Consider the following 14,890-nt stretch of genomic DNA (forward strand, 5'->3'; position numbering starts at 1 on the left):
GTTAAAGGAAATTTTCCCTTAACTTCTGGGAAGTAATTTTTATCCGAGAGCATAGTGTATATTAGCACTCTTTGAGTATATTTCTCTCCTCCCACAACAGAGGGATAAATACATCATTTCATTAGAAGAGGAGAGAGATAAACTTAGAGAAACGCTAGTGTAAGAAGAGAGAGATAGACTTAGAGAAGTGCTAGCATCCCTTGCACTCCCGAACAGAGGTCTTTTCCTTTTTTTTTTTTATAGAGATTGTGTTCTACCAGTTTAGTCAGCCTTGTGCTTTTCGGAAAACATGTTAATAATTGCAAAAACTAAGAAATGTATTGGCACTAGAACATTTGTAACCCATGATTGTCCCATTCAATGGATGCATTAAATGGCATAAGCTATGCTTTCGTAATGCTTGCGCTTTCCTCAATCTAAACACCTAAAGACTATTCTAACCACATGAAACAAAAATCTGAGATAATATGTTTTTATCACTGTTTTGGGGTTTTGTTGGTACCATAATTCGGAAACTCTATGAACCAGATGATTCATGGTTAATACATAAGAAAATTAACCAATCAGATGATAAGAAACCTATATTAAAGGACTGATCATTTTTCAAAAAAGGTCTTGGAGATAGAATTCATACCAACATGAGTTGGCTGCAAGTAAAACTCCGATCAGCTTGACCGATATTAGGTCAGATTAACCATTTCTAACCACTATCAACTAACTGATTGCGAATATTTATGGTAAGCTAACCAATTCTGAATTTTTGGTCAGTTTGATCAATTGTTAGTGAATATAATTTTTACAAACGTGGCTTAGATCTACAGAAGTTACAAACACATGGCTTAAGTGGTTAAGACAGTTACAACCAATTAAGAGAGTGAAATTCCAATAACTAACCCACTAAGGACATGACATGTGGGTTATTGCAGTTACAAAACTGCCAACAGAGCAAGATATATATATATATATATATATGTATATATATAAGGGACTATGGTGGAAGAAAGAGATAATCAACCAATCACATAAACTATCAAGTCTATCTTTCATTTTATTTTTCTTTATTTTTCTTCTTTTAGATTGGTACTTTCTTTTCAAGTACTATGTTTTCTTGAAGTTTTATACTTCATTCCATAGTGTAATGATCACGCCTCTAGTATGTTGAATATCAATAGAGACATTAGGTCATGTTTTTGGCATTTTGAACATCAACAGAAACAATAGATTACAACAACATAATACATTTCCCTTTGTTTCCTATTGTTGTTGTTGTAATTGTTGTAGTTTTTTTTTTAATCCCTACATCACATATTTTGCAAAGACCATTATAATCCATTGGAACAATCGAGACAAGAGGAGTGCTCACATCTCTTGATTACAAGTCAGAAATATTCTCTTGAGTTTGGATGACCGTAATCACAATACGAATCTTCCAAAAGTTTAGTTGCAAAATTTGGCCAAACAGGTTTTGCCTTATCTCGAAAACGTGTGGACTGTATAAAGTGTATATGGTTCATTCTATGTGAAATTATTCATAATCCAATGATAGAAAGCTTGTTTTTTGTGCTACCATCATTCATATTTGATGGAAGAAGAATAAGAGGAAATGGCCCTATTCTACCCCAGTTTCGTCTAACTTATTTAGAGATCCACTGGTTTCATGATTAAGAATAAGGCTCTTCCTTCCTCTACGCCTTGCCATGATTTAGTGTGGAACTGTCGTATTTCTTCGTGTTGGGATATTTCCATTAATTTTGTTCCATCCCCCCATTAGGCTCACTTGTATGTTTGCTTGGTTTTTTTTGTTTTTTCCCTGTATGAAGCTTTAATTTTTCATTCTTAATAAGTTTTCCATGCACCCAAAAAAAAAAACCTGAAACACCATGTCTTCTTTCTCGGTCGGTGGCTTTATGGAACCATAATTGTCAAATTTAGTTGAGGAGAAGGAGAAGGTAGGGAATTTTAGCTATATTTAATATTTCATAATTATAAGAAATGCTTGGTCGATTGGGATCAAGTAGAATTGATTATCACATCTACTTGATAATTGAAATTTGATGTGAAATGGAAGGAACAATTTACTGGACGCCTGCCAATGTTGACTCAAAAACGAAATTTTGATAATTAGGGCATCTGCTAGGAAGAAGACTGGAAAACTCCCTCCTGAAAAACTTTCAATAATTTGGATCAATGTTGATGAAAGAAAAACATAAATTTTAATTATCAGGGCATCTGCTGGGAAGGAAATTGGAAAATTCTCTCTTCAACACTTTTAATAATGTGAGTCAATGTCAACTCAAAAGGCAAAAAGAAAATTTTAGGAAAATTTTCATCGACCTCCCCTCACGTTTTCCCTTATTACATCCACCCCCTTGTGTTTCGTTTATTACAAATAACCCAACCTAACACCATGAGTGTGGTGTTAGTTTTTGAAATGGAAAAGACTTTGTTACCCTTATTAAATCTTGAAATAAAACATCTTAAATCTAAAGACCATTTTACCCTTATTACATCTTCAACACTAAAATCCCCAAATCCTATTCTTTCATGTCCGGTGAAGGTGAAGAAGAAAGAATTTTCCGGCTTTGGAAAATTCTCCCAATCAACTTCTTCAACTGCCGACTTCCACCTCGCCTTCCTTTACTACCTCCTATTCTAGTGCATGCAGTGCCTTCCTTTGAAGCTTTGAAGTTCTCTCTTTCACTCTCGGGTGTCGTAAAAGAAGCTCTAACTGCAGCTCACTACTTCAGCTCACCTTTTCCATGAGCTAAGCTATAGGTTAGCTAGCTTGGTTACCGAGTTGCGGGTCATAGAAGAAAAGCTGTTTTTCCACTTCACTCAACAGTCAAACAAGTTCAGTTTTTGGTAGGTATAGTCTTCAAACTTACTTGTCCAAGCTCTGAACTATAATCTAGTAATAGAGAGTGAAGAGAAGAGTGTGGACTAGGGGTGAAAGTTTGGCCCTGACAACTCGAGCCTGCCCTGAGCCCGAACAGGGCTTGGGCCAAGTTTTTTGACCTTGAAGGCAGGTTAGGGTTGAAAAAACCCATACCCTAGGTCAGGGTCGGATCGGGTTGATTTCTAAGCCCGACCCAACCCAACCCAACCCAGCCCAACCCAACCTTGACTTTTAATCCTGAGTCCCTGATTATATAATATATATATATATATATACACACACACTCCTTTTACATCGTTAGTTGTACATATTATTATAATATATACATATTGTAACATAGGTTATAATACAATATATTATAATGTTCCATGCACACATCGCTCACATGTTTATTTTAAAATTCCCAATACATTATTACAAAGTATAAACTCATTAGTCATCACCCACTTTTGATTTTAAAAAATCTGTTAGAATGTTGTCTTAACATTAGATGTATATTAAAAGAAATAAAATGGGATATATATAAGAACCCGACGCAACCCAACCCGGCCCACCCTGAAGACAAGTTAGGGTTAAATTTTTCCAGGCCCTAGCAGGGTTGGGCTGGGTTTCTTAAAACCAAGCCCAATCCGATCCTGTTTCAGCCCTAGTGTGTATTTCTAAGAATCTTCTTATTATATCAGATATTTTGTCTTATTTTTTTTTTTTCATGAAACTAATTAACGATTCTTTGAATCTTCTGTAGAAGAAGCCGGAAGGATCAGCACAAGTTTGGAGTTGCTTCATTACTACTAATCCATTTGGAGCTATGAGAAATGGTGGAGTGAATTTGGCAATCGATTTTTGTTCCGAAGGTTAGTTTTATGGAAGATTTTGACCTGTTTCATCCTGCGAATTCTTGGTCAAATGAAATTGAGGGGTTGTTGAAAGCGTCGCTGCAGCTTCAACGACGGAATTTGACCGTCTAGTCGAGAATATCTTTCAATTCAAAGTCAATTATGAGCTGGAGATAATGTGAGTCAATGTTGACTCAAAAGGTAAAAAGAAATATTAATAATTATGGCATCTGCCAAGGAAGGAGACCGGAAAATTCCCTCCTGAAAACTTATAATAATGTGGAGTTTGTCATTTGTTCAATATATAACTAGAAATTTCTTGGAACAAGACTTCGAACACTTTATTTATTCAAACCACTCGGATTTTTGTTTACTAGATTGGGGGAAAAAAATCTGCCTAAAGAGGAATTCCATTGCCTTTTTGTTTTTTATGTTTTTCTTTTTTTTGGGTAGGATTTTTATGTTTTGAAAAGATTCCATTGGTTTAACCAAATGCATTGAATGACACTTTCTACAATCTAAAAGCCTTAAACTATTCCAACCACATGAAATAAAAATCTAATATATATCTTCTTTATCACCAGCCCTACTTAGAAAATGTGTGGACTATAAAAAACATGAATAAAGTGGAATTGACCTATTCCGTGATATCCAAGAATAAGGTAAGCATCATATTCGCCTGAGAGATTAATGAGATCTCCACAAAAAATATAGTAAGTACTAGGAGATTTGAAAAATTGATGAGAATGTGTAAACTTTAGTCCCACATCACTTAGGGAAGAGCATTGGGCTAGTGTTTTAAAGCCTTGAAGTCTATGGACCAAAGAGAACAAAATTGTACCAAGTCAATTGGGTTGAGGTGTTACATATTCATTGTGTAAAATATTGATTAATCAATGACGGTAAGCTTGTTATTTTTGTGCTCGATCTGCTCTTTCATATTTGACGGCAGTTGAATAAGAGCTAGTTTTTCATATTTGACGGGAGTGGAATAAGAGAAGATGACTTTAATCTTCCTGTACTGTTTAAAATATTCGGAATTCATTGATTTCGATCTGGTCTTCCATATTTCGTTGGTAAACTGAATGATAATTAATGTTGTTGCATTTTGTTTTCAGAACCTTTTCATCTCAACATTTACAAACTCATCTACATCTGTGCTCTGTTCCGTTTCTTGCAGGGAGCAGTCATGGAAGGAAGTAGGGATCACATAATTGTATCCCTTCTTGTATCAGCTTTGCTTGAAAAATTATCCTCATCAGAAGCGTTAAGGGAATTTGGATCCCAATGGTCTGTGCAACCTGCTTTACATGAACTCTGTGAAGTTCTTAAGAAAATTGAAAAACTGCTCAAGTTTGCAGAGCAAGCTCAAATAACGAATATCGTAGTGAAAGAATGCCTTAGGCATCTCAGAGATGTTGTTTACCGAGCTCGGGACATATTGGATGAGTTCATCTATGAAGCTCATAAAGCTCACAAGGAAAAAGATCTTGGTGGAAAGGTATGTTTCCAGCACTTCCCCTCTAACTTGAAAGAAAATGGCGGACTTTTACGTAGACAAGATATTGAACCTCTTATAAATGATGAACTCATAAAGAAACTAGTGAAGATTGAGAAGGAACTTAAAGATCACTATCTCAGACGGTCAGGAAATCAGAAATCACATGGTATAACTGATGAAATAGATACTAGGCCAAAGAGTGGTTCTCTAGTTGATGAATCTTGTACTTCAGGGAGAAAGAAAGAGCAAGATGAAATTAAAAAAAGGTTGTTGTCATATCCAGATGATGAAAATCAAAAAAAAAATTCTGTTATTGCCATTGTTGGATTAGGTGGTGTAGGCAAGACAACTCTGGCCCAGCTTGTCTATAATGATCCTGATGTAGAGAAACATTTTGAAAGCGGAAGAGCTTGGGTTTGTGTGTCCACTGATTTTAATGTTGTGAGATTGACCTCTGCAATTCTAGAGTCCCTCACTGGGGAAAATCCTAATTTGAGCAACCTAGAGCCACTTCAACGTAAATTGGTAAAGGAATTAAAGGGGAAGCGAGTTTTAATCATCTTAGATGATGTTTGGACTGAGAAGGAAAACGATTGGAAAGCCCTGAGAGTTGCATTCATGGCAGCAGGGGAAGGAAGTAGAGTCATAGTTACAACTCGAAGTAGGAGAGTTTCTTCAATAATGCACCCAATTTATACCCATGATCTACAGATTTTATCTGATGACGATTGTTGGTCAATAATGGAAAGGCGCATATCTTTGGATTATGGTTCTATTGCTCCCAACTTGGAAGAAGTGGGTAGGAACATTGCAAAGAAGTGCAAAGGATTGCCCTTGGCTGCAAGTACGCTTGCAGGCCTTTTATGCTCTTATTCTTCTTCTTCTTCTTTAGATTTAACCCATTGGGAAGAAGTGTTGAATAGTTCCATGTGGGACTTATTGGAAGAGAGCAATTTGCCAGCTGCTCTAAGTCTAAGTTACTATTTTCTTCCCACTTATTTGAAGCAGTGTTTTGCTTATTGTTCTTTATTTCCTAAAGATTATGAATTCGATAAGCAACGGCTGATCCAACTGTGGATAGCAGAAGGATTTGTTAGATCCAACACTACAAGAATGGAAGACAAAGGTAGACAATATTTTGATGACTTGCTGCATAGGTCTTTCTTCCGGCATTACCATAGAGATGAGTACATATTTGTAATGCATGACCTTGTACATGATTTAGCAGAAGCAGTGTCAGGAGAGACCCGTTATTTGTCCATTTGTTGTACAAAACACATGTTTGATCTGGACAAAAATCATGGTCACGACGACAAGAGGTTATCCACATTTGTTGTACGGAACACATGTTATTCTGAACGGATTAAACCTATCGAATCCTCTTTTGGAGCATTGAGATACCTACGTGTCTTAGATTTGAATGGTTCTGATATTTGTATGCTTCCCAATGATATTGGGGATTTGAAATACCTACACTATATTAACCTCACTTATGCTCGACGCATTCAACGATTACCTGATTCATTGTGTGATCTTCACAATCTACAGTCACTGATACTCTATTATACCGCAATATGTGAGTTACCTAGAGGCATGAAGTATCTACGCAATCTCCAACATCTAGACCTTAGATACACTGGCATACTTTCCATACCACGAGGAATTGGGAAATTAACTAATCTCAAGACATTGCCCTATTTTCCTGTCTCAAAAGACGTTGTTGGTTGTGGAATTGGGAATGTGATTGATCCTTCGGATCCTCGGGAAGCTGATTTGATGAATAAGAAGAAAGTTGAGATACGTTTTTCTTGGGGAGACAGAGGTGATAAAGATGTTGAGGTTTTAGAAAGTTTACGACCTCACAGTGAGCTGAAGGGTTTGAAGATCTTCAATTACGGTGGGTCAACATTTCCAAGATGGTTGATGATAGAGTTGACAAGCTACAACAAGCTAGTCTCTCTGACACTCGAACGCTGCACCGAATGCCAAGTCCTCCCTCCGATTGGGGAGCTACCCCTATTGGAATTTCTACACTTAGAAAGAATGAACAAGTTGGAAGAGTGGTCTAGCAGCTCTGGAGGAGAGGGAACTGAATTTCCTAGCCTCTTAAGTATAAGAATTACCAACTGTTCCGAACTGAGGATACTACCACAGCAACTTCTGTCAAGTCCGAGACTATGTGAATTCCATATCACTGGCTGTCCAATGCTCAGGATGTTGCCTCATGCAGGATTAAGCTGACTCACCTCACTCAAAAATCTTTTTCTTGGGCGTGGGATGGAAGGGTTGGTGCAGTTTCTGGATGAGACTGATGAGACTCTACCACCAAATATTAATCGCCTTCATATCACTGATTGTACATCGCTACCAAAGGGGTTGAGAAACTTGTCTTCACTCCAACATCTGGATTTTGGTCCATATTGTAAAGTCAAATACGGCCCCGACGAGCTCCCCACAAATGTCATCGTTACTTGATGCAGGTAACTTACCCTACCCTTCCAATTAAAAAATAGTTTTTTTGGGTTATATGAATGGTTCCCACAATTTTGATTGTAGACCACTTGGTCTGTTCAATCATTGCCCCCCAGTGAAAATTGCAGGATTAGACATTGGAGTTTAACAAGTCCATTCGGCAAAGTCATCATGTGTTCATGGCAGTTTGGTCCTAACATTGTTTTTTTTTTCTCAGGTGGCCTGACGATCAAGATTATCGTTGAGATTTTGCCTTCAATGATACGCAAGACTCTCTCTCTCTCTCATGTTCTGCCCTTTGACCTTCAAAGTGATGTTGGTAATTTCTTGTTTCCAAACTCAGAAGGCTGATTGGAAAATGAATTCAATTGTTGAAAACATTCATTTGGTTTTTATCTCAATTTTTAAGATCTCTTATGTTTGTAATCATTTAGTGGTGGATTCTATCAAAAAAATAAAAAACCATTTAGTGGTGTAGCTTTGTCATAGATTTGCCTGATTTACCTTGGATTTAGGTTTATTTATTTATTTATTTTTATAAATACACATTTTATTACTAAGGCAACCATAAAATTCAGAGTAAGTACAACTAAGCACACAAGATACATACTACAAGAAAACAGGGCTTTTCCGCCGCCAAAAGTAAAAAAATGTCTCTATAATCTTTATTGGTGGTTTCTTTCTATTGTCAGCAATCCACTGACAAATGTGCTACAATTTTTAATATATAGTATTATCAAGAAAAAAAATATATTTTTAATATGTAGTGATAGTAGCTGTAGCCAATTTATACAGCTTTTGGTAGCAGTAGTTTCAACAACTCTAAAGAGAACACTTTCAATGATGGTAAATACCACAAAATGTACTTATTTCATTAGTAAACTTAGAAAGTAAGAACATTTTGAGGTAGTCTATTTACCATTAGTAAATATAATTAGAACCTCGCACTTGCGGGAGCCTCCTGCACTGGTACACCGTTTTTCTTTTAAGAAAAAACTCCCACCGCTTGGCCTCCCTTGACCCCCACTCCCAACAACTATCCCTCGCATGCCACTGCCCACCCAACCCATCTCCACATCCACCCCCACTCCGTCCCCCATCACTAGCTCCGACGTCCATCGTCCCCACCCCTTTCTACAACTCCTTTCCCTTACTATAGCTCTCCTATTGAATGTCCCAACACCTCCTTCACCCTTGGTCTTGCACCCCTCCATCTCCCTTCTCCTTTTGCATTAGCTCTCCCCACCACCTGGCCTCCCTTGACCCCCACTCCCAACAACTATCCCTCGCATGCCACTGCCCACCCAACCCATCTCTACATCCACCCCCACTCCGTCCCCCATCACTAGCTCCGACGTCCACCCTCCCCACCCCTTTCTACAACTCCTTTCCCTTCCCTTTGCTATAGCTCTCCTATTAAATGTCCCAACACCTCCTTCACCCCTGGTCTTGCACCCCTCCATCTCCCTTCTCCTTTTGCATCAGCTGTCCCCACCCCCTTAAACCCTCCCCACCGCCTCCCCCACCCTTTGCCCTCTCTCCATACTCCCAATCCTGCCACATTCTTCTTGACCTCACCCTCACATCCTTCCTTTGTTGCCCTGACCTATAAGATGATTCATTTCGGCAAGAGTATGTGGGAGATAGTGAGAGTATATAATATAGATCATATGATTTATAATATACAAACACAATCTGTCTTCTACGATTAAAACACACACACACACACACACACATCTCCGTCAAGAGAATGAATTGTAATATAAATAAAACAACTAAAATTTGTTTAAACCGTTTATAAATGGTTTTGATTTCACAATCTGATGCTTCATAAACAATTTGGTCTATTTTACTGTGCACCAAATCGAATCAGACCATATATTTATAAATCGTTCCACACCCTTAATCATTACCATAAATACTTGGCTTTGGAATATGCCCAATTGCATGGGTAAAATTTTCAGGTTTTATGTCTTGTATTGTGTAGTGGTTCACATAATTAAACTCAAAATTTTTCTTCCTGACTGTGAAAATGCGGCGTTCTCACAATCAAATTCATACTTTAAAGCTGAGGATGGATCGTGGATTAATGATCAACAAGGATTGTCATTGTATATCTCTGATTTTTATGAGGCTTTCATGGAGCAACAATGATTTCCCATCACCCTGATTTGCTAGAACTCATTCCTGAGGTGTTATTGGAAGATGATGTAGTTGTGTTCAAGGCTGAATCGTCGACAGAGGTAATCAAAAAATCTGTCTAGGACCTGGATCCTAATAGCTCTCCTGGTCCCGATGGATTTTCTGGAGTTTTCTTTAGTCGGGTTTGGAACATGGTGGAAGGTGACTTTTGTAGGAATAAGCATCATTCCAAAGGGCGTCAATAACTACTTTATCTCTCTTATGCCTAAGGTTGTGGGAGCGTCATCTCTTGATAAGTTCCGCCCGATTTGCATGGGTAATTTCTTTTGTAAGGTGCTGACCAAGGTTTTGGCAACTAGAGTCTCAGTGCTTCTCCCTCATCTAGTTTTAGAGGAACAAGGTGCTTTTCAAAAGGGAAAAATAATTTCTGAGAATATTAGTCTTGTTTCCAAGCTGGAGAACTTGATGTATTTTGCTGTTAGGGGTGGCAGTATGGGGCTTAAGATTGATGTTCAGAAGGCTTTTGACTCCCTATCTTGGGAGTTTCTTTTTGCAGTTTTGTTCAAGTTCGGTTTCTCTCCTAAATGATTTCTTGGATCAGAGAAATTCTATCTTCCTCAAGGATTTCAGTTTTGGTTAATGGGGGCCCGGTTGGATTCTTTGGGGCTGGTCGTGGTCTTCGACAAGGTAACCCTTTCTCTTCCATTCTTTTATATTTTAGCTGAAGAGGTGTTGTGTAGAGGACTAAAAAAATTGGTTGCAGATGGTTCCCTTAAGTCGCTGCCAGGTCCTCGAGGGGCAGTAACTCCTACTCACCTGTTATTGGTTGACGACATTTTTATTTTTATGAATGCCTCGGTTAAGTATGTAAAATCCCTTCGTTCTTTCTTATCAAAGTATCATGATTTCTCTGACCAACATTTTAATCTGGACAAAAGCAAAGTATTCTTTGGGAAGGTTGCGCCTCACAAGAAACATTTCGTCAGTGATTTTCTGGGAATTCAGGCATCCAAATTTCCAACAAGATATTTAGGTGTGAAAATTTTCAAAGGAAGAGTGACGAAAAATCACCTGTTACTTTTGTTGGATAAAATTAAAAGCAGGATGGTGGGCTAGAAAGGGAAGCTCTTATCGTTGGTGGGTCATGTAGAGTTGTTCGATCAGTGATTTCAAGTATTCCCATTCACAATTTTACAATTTATTGGTGGTCTTGGTCTTCCATTAAAACTGTAGAACGGTGGATGAGAAACTTTATCTGGTCTGGTGAAATGGAGACGCAAAAGAAAATTGTGGCCAAATGGAAAAATAGCTGCAAACCCAAGAAAGAGAGGGGACTAGGTATCAGGAAGCTTCGAGATGTGAATAAAGTGTGTCTGAGTAAGCTTTCCTGGCAGATAAAACATGATGACTCTATTTTGAGCAAAATTTTCAGAGCAAGGTTTGTTAATGAGGATGGTTCTCTCAAAAAGGGGTATAAGTCTTCATCGATTTGGCCGGGGCTGAAGAGAGTGTGGCGGTTTGTTTCTGATATGGAGAGATGGATAGTAGGCAATGGAGATGAGATTAATTTTTTGACAGAACGGTGGTTAGAGAATTCCTCTTCGGCGGAGTCATCCAATTTGGAGCAGGATTTGTTTAGTGGGAGGAATTTGCGGCTCTCAGATTTTGTCTATGAAGGAAAGTGGTACTTCCCTGATGCAAATTCTAATTTATTAGGAGAGACATTTGAGAAGAAAAAACAAATTATTATTTCTCCGTCGGAGGATATGTGTCATTGGTGCCCTTCTAACTCTAGTGTTTTCTCTATTTCCTCGGCGTGGGAGGTGATAAGAGGCAAGAACACTCTTGTCAAACCAAGGTCCAGCCTCACCAGGTTGTTTTTCGCTAGAGGCTAGCTCACAACAGATTACCGACTGATGAGGAGGTGCGTAGATGGGGAGTGATGGTGATTTCTAGATGTTACATGTGCGGGCAAGTAGAATAATCATCTAGCCATGTATTCCTTCAATGTGAGTATATTAAGGCTATTTGGAATCAATTTTGTGAGTTATTTGGTGTTAGATGGCCTTCTTTTGATAGGATCGATGATATGTTTTCATTGTGGAAACAGAAAGCAAAGTCTATCACTTTCTCTATGGTCTTGCTGAACCAATGATAGACCCTGCAGATTTTCCTATCAGACTAGCTCTTTGGCAAGATGGGTTTTGACACTAATTTTATTTGCAATTCAAGGATAGGGAAAGTCTCTAATCTTTGGATGGTATGGAGAAGAGGAATTTTAAAACCTACTGTTGTTTCAACTTCTAAACAACAACTCACTGTAAGTGTTAATTAGAGAAATAAGATGGTTAGAATCTTTGTGATTCATGCCAGCTGTTTCAGAGTAATTCTCAGGGATTTAAGGACAGAATTAGCTACTGAGCCTACCTTGGCTGTCCCATGGTTGATGGTGGGAGACTTCAATGCTATGCTAGCCTTGCATGAGAAGAGGGGCCCGGATGCATTTAGTTTGGGGTCTACAGCTGAGTTTGATGCTATGATTGATGCATGCCAATTGATTCATCTACCTTCACAGGGAATAAAATTTACTTGGTCCACTAATAGCAGGAGAGGGAATGTAGCAATGGTCCTTGATAGAGGTCTTTGCAATGAAGCCTGGCTATCTCACTTCCATGATTGTGCCCAATTTGTTCTTCAAAGACAGTTTTCAGATTATTGCCCAATCTTAGTTGTTTCTGAGGCTTGTCCTATACCTCAAAATTGTCCATTTCATTTTCACAAATTTTGGATGGACAATGAGTCATTCCTGGGGATGGTCGCTGACATTTGGGAGCTGAGGATTGTAGGTTCACCTATGTATGAGCTTTCTCAAAAGTTGAAACGGCAAAAACCCATGATTCGATCTTGGTCCAAGATTTATTTCCCAAATTTTGAAGCTAAACTGGTCAAAACTAAAGACGTGCTTTCTTAGATTCAGGAACAAATTGATTCCCAGGGAATTGATGATGATTTGTTCAGGAAAGAAGCAGATGCAAAAACAGAGTATTTTATTGCTCTAAAAAATAATAAAAATTATGGGCTAAGAAATCCAGAATCAGGTGGTTGAAAGAAGGTGACAAGAACTCCAAGTGTTTCCATCTCTACACCAAAATTAGAAGAGAAAAAATACAATTCGCAAGGTGAAGAAAGAAGATGGTTCTTTTGTCTCTGATAGAGCAAGCATTGCGGACTATATGGTGAATTATTATGAAGATTTTAATAAAAGGGTCCCTGTGGTGGACCATTTAGAATTACTAGATGCGACCCCCTGCTTAATTGATGAAGTGAACCTCTTTTGTCTGGATGCTATCCCTAGAATGGTAGAAATCAAGAGAGCAGTTTGGGATCTTGACCTTGATAGTTCTCCAGGTCCTAATGAATTTCTAGGTTCCTTTTCGTCATTGCTGGGAGGTGATTTCTGTTGACTTCGTCTGCGGTGTTAGGTATTTTTTTTAGCTCTGGTAACATTCCAATAGGTATAAATAACTCTTTTCTGACTCTTATTCCAAAGGTAGATGGTACAAATTCCCTAGATAAATTTAAGCCTCTATGTATGGGGAATTTTTTTTGGCAATGTGATTTCAAAAATCTTGGCAATAAGATTATCATTTCTTCTCCCACATCTAATCTCTGAAGAGCAGGGGGCATTCCAACATGGGAAGGTCATTCACAACAACATTGCTTTAGCCTCTAAGTTGGCTAACCTCTTGTATTCTTCTACTAGAGGAGGTGGAATGGGTGCAAAGATAGACATTCAGAAGGCTTTTGATACAATACCATGGAGTTTTATTTTGCATGTTTTATGAAGATTTGGATTCACAGAAAAGTGGATTAACTGAATTTTCCAAACTCTCTCTTCTTCCAAGATTTCCATTCTGCTTAATGGAGGCCCTATGGGATATTTTGGTGTGGAGCGAGGCCTTTGTCAAGGGGACCCTATTTCTCCTCTTTTATTCATCATATTGATGGAAGAGGTTCTTTGTACAGGTTTGAAGAGGTCACAGCAGGAGAAAAAAATCAAAGCTCTGCAAGGCCCAAGAGGTGAAATGGTTCCAATTCACTTACTTTTTGCTGATGATATTTTCATATTTATGAATGCTTCTATAAATTATATTAGAAACCTCCATGACTTCTTGCAAAAGTATCAGGAATTTTCTGGTCAGCATGTGAATTTAGATAAAAGTAAGTTGTTTAGCTTTGTCACAGATTTGCCTCATTTACCTTGGATTTAGGTTTTTTTATTTTATTTTTATTTTTTTTATAAATACACATTTTTTTACTAATGCAACCATATAATTCAGAGTAATTGGAAGTAAGCACACAAACAAGATGGGAGGGGGGTGCTAGGAAAAGAGGGGGGGGGGATGCGTGTGACATGAGTTGATCCCTAGGCCACAAACCTGACGCCTACTCTACCAGCAAAAGCTACAACCAGTGCACTATGCATTGGATTCACATAAGCACACAAAATACATACTACAAGAAAACAAGGCTCTTCCGCTGCTAAAGGTAAAACAATCGTCTCTATAGTCTTTATTGAAGGTTTCTTTCAATCATCAGGAATCCACTACTAAATGTGCTCACCCCTTTCTACTACTCCTCTCCCTTGCCCTTGCTATAGCTCTCCTATTAAATGTCCCACCACCTCCCTCACCCCTGGTCTTGCACCCCTCCATCTCCCTTCCCCTTTTGCACCAACTCTCCCCACCCCTTTAGACCCTCCCCACCCTTTTCCCTCTCTCCATATTCCCGACCCTGCCTCACTCTTCTTGACGTCACCCTCATCTCCTTCCTCTATTACCTAGACCTATAAGATGATCCATTTCAGCAAGAATATGTGAGAGAGAGAGTGAGAGTTTATAATATAGATCACATGATTTATAATATACAAACACAGTCCGTCTTCTACCAATTTAAAAAAAAAAAAAAAAAAAAACATAATCCGATAAGAGAGTGAATTGTAATATGAATAAAAAAACTAAAATTTGTTTAAATCGTTTATAA

The 14,890-nt window shown here is 38.2% G+C and overlaps 2 protein-coding genes across 2 annotated transcripts in view; both read left to right on the plus strand.

The window, feature by feature from the left end:
* Window positions 1–8,085, plus strand: part of LOC122064366 (disease resistance protein RGA2-like) — a 44,679-nt gene extending 36,594 nt beyond the window's left edge. The window contains exons 3-5 of the mRNA XM_042628081.1: window positions 3,642–3,750; window positions 4,851–7,713; window positions 7,923–8,085. Of these exons, the coding sequence (XP_042484015.1) occupies window positions 3,642–3,750; window positions 4,851–7,474 (2,733 nt within the window). The 3' untranslated portion in view covers window positions 7,475–7,713; window positions 7,923–8,085. The remainder of the gene's footprint in view (window positions 1–3,641; window positions 3,751–4,850; window positions 7,714–7,922) is intronic.
* Window positions 8,086–9,855: 1,770 nt separating this feature from the next.
* Window positions 9,856–10,435, plus strand: LOC122064367. Its single transcript, XM_042628082.1, has 2 exons — window positions 9,856–9,948; window positions 10,049–10,435. Exons 1-2 carry the CDS (start codon window positions 9,856–9,858, stop codon window positions 10,433–10,435), a joined length of 480 nt encoding a protein of 159 aa, XP_042484016.1.
* The last annotated feature ends 4,455 nt before the right edge of the window (window positions 10,436–14,890 follow it).

This window comes from Macadamia integrifolia, unplaced genomic scaffold, assembly GCF_013358625.1.
Source record: "Macadamia integrifolia cultivar HAES 741 unplaced genomic scaffold, SCU_Mint_v3 scaffold1632, whole genome shotgun sequence".
NCBI classification, from domain to species: Eukaryota; Viridiplantae; Streptophyta; class Magnoliopsida; order Proteales; family Proteaceae; genus Macadamia; species Macadamia integrifolia.

Excerpts from the sequence above, each read along its gene's own strand:
- LOC122064367 (XM_042628082.1), top strand. The coding sequence starts at position 9,856 with ATGATTTCCCATCACCCTGATTTGCTAGAACTCATTCCTGAGGTGTTA. Across the intron at positions 9,949-10,048 it reads AGGCTGAATCGTCGACAGAG|GTGACTTTTGTAGGAATAAG; the intron begins GTAATCAAAAAA and ends ACATGGTGGAAG.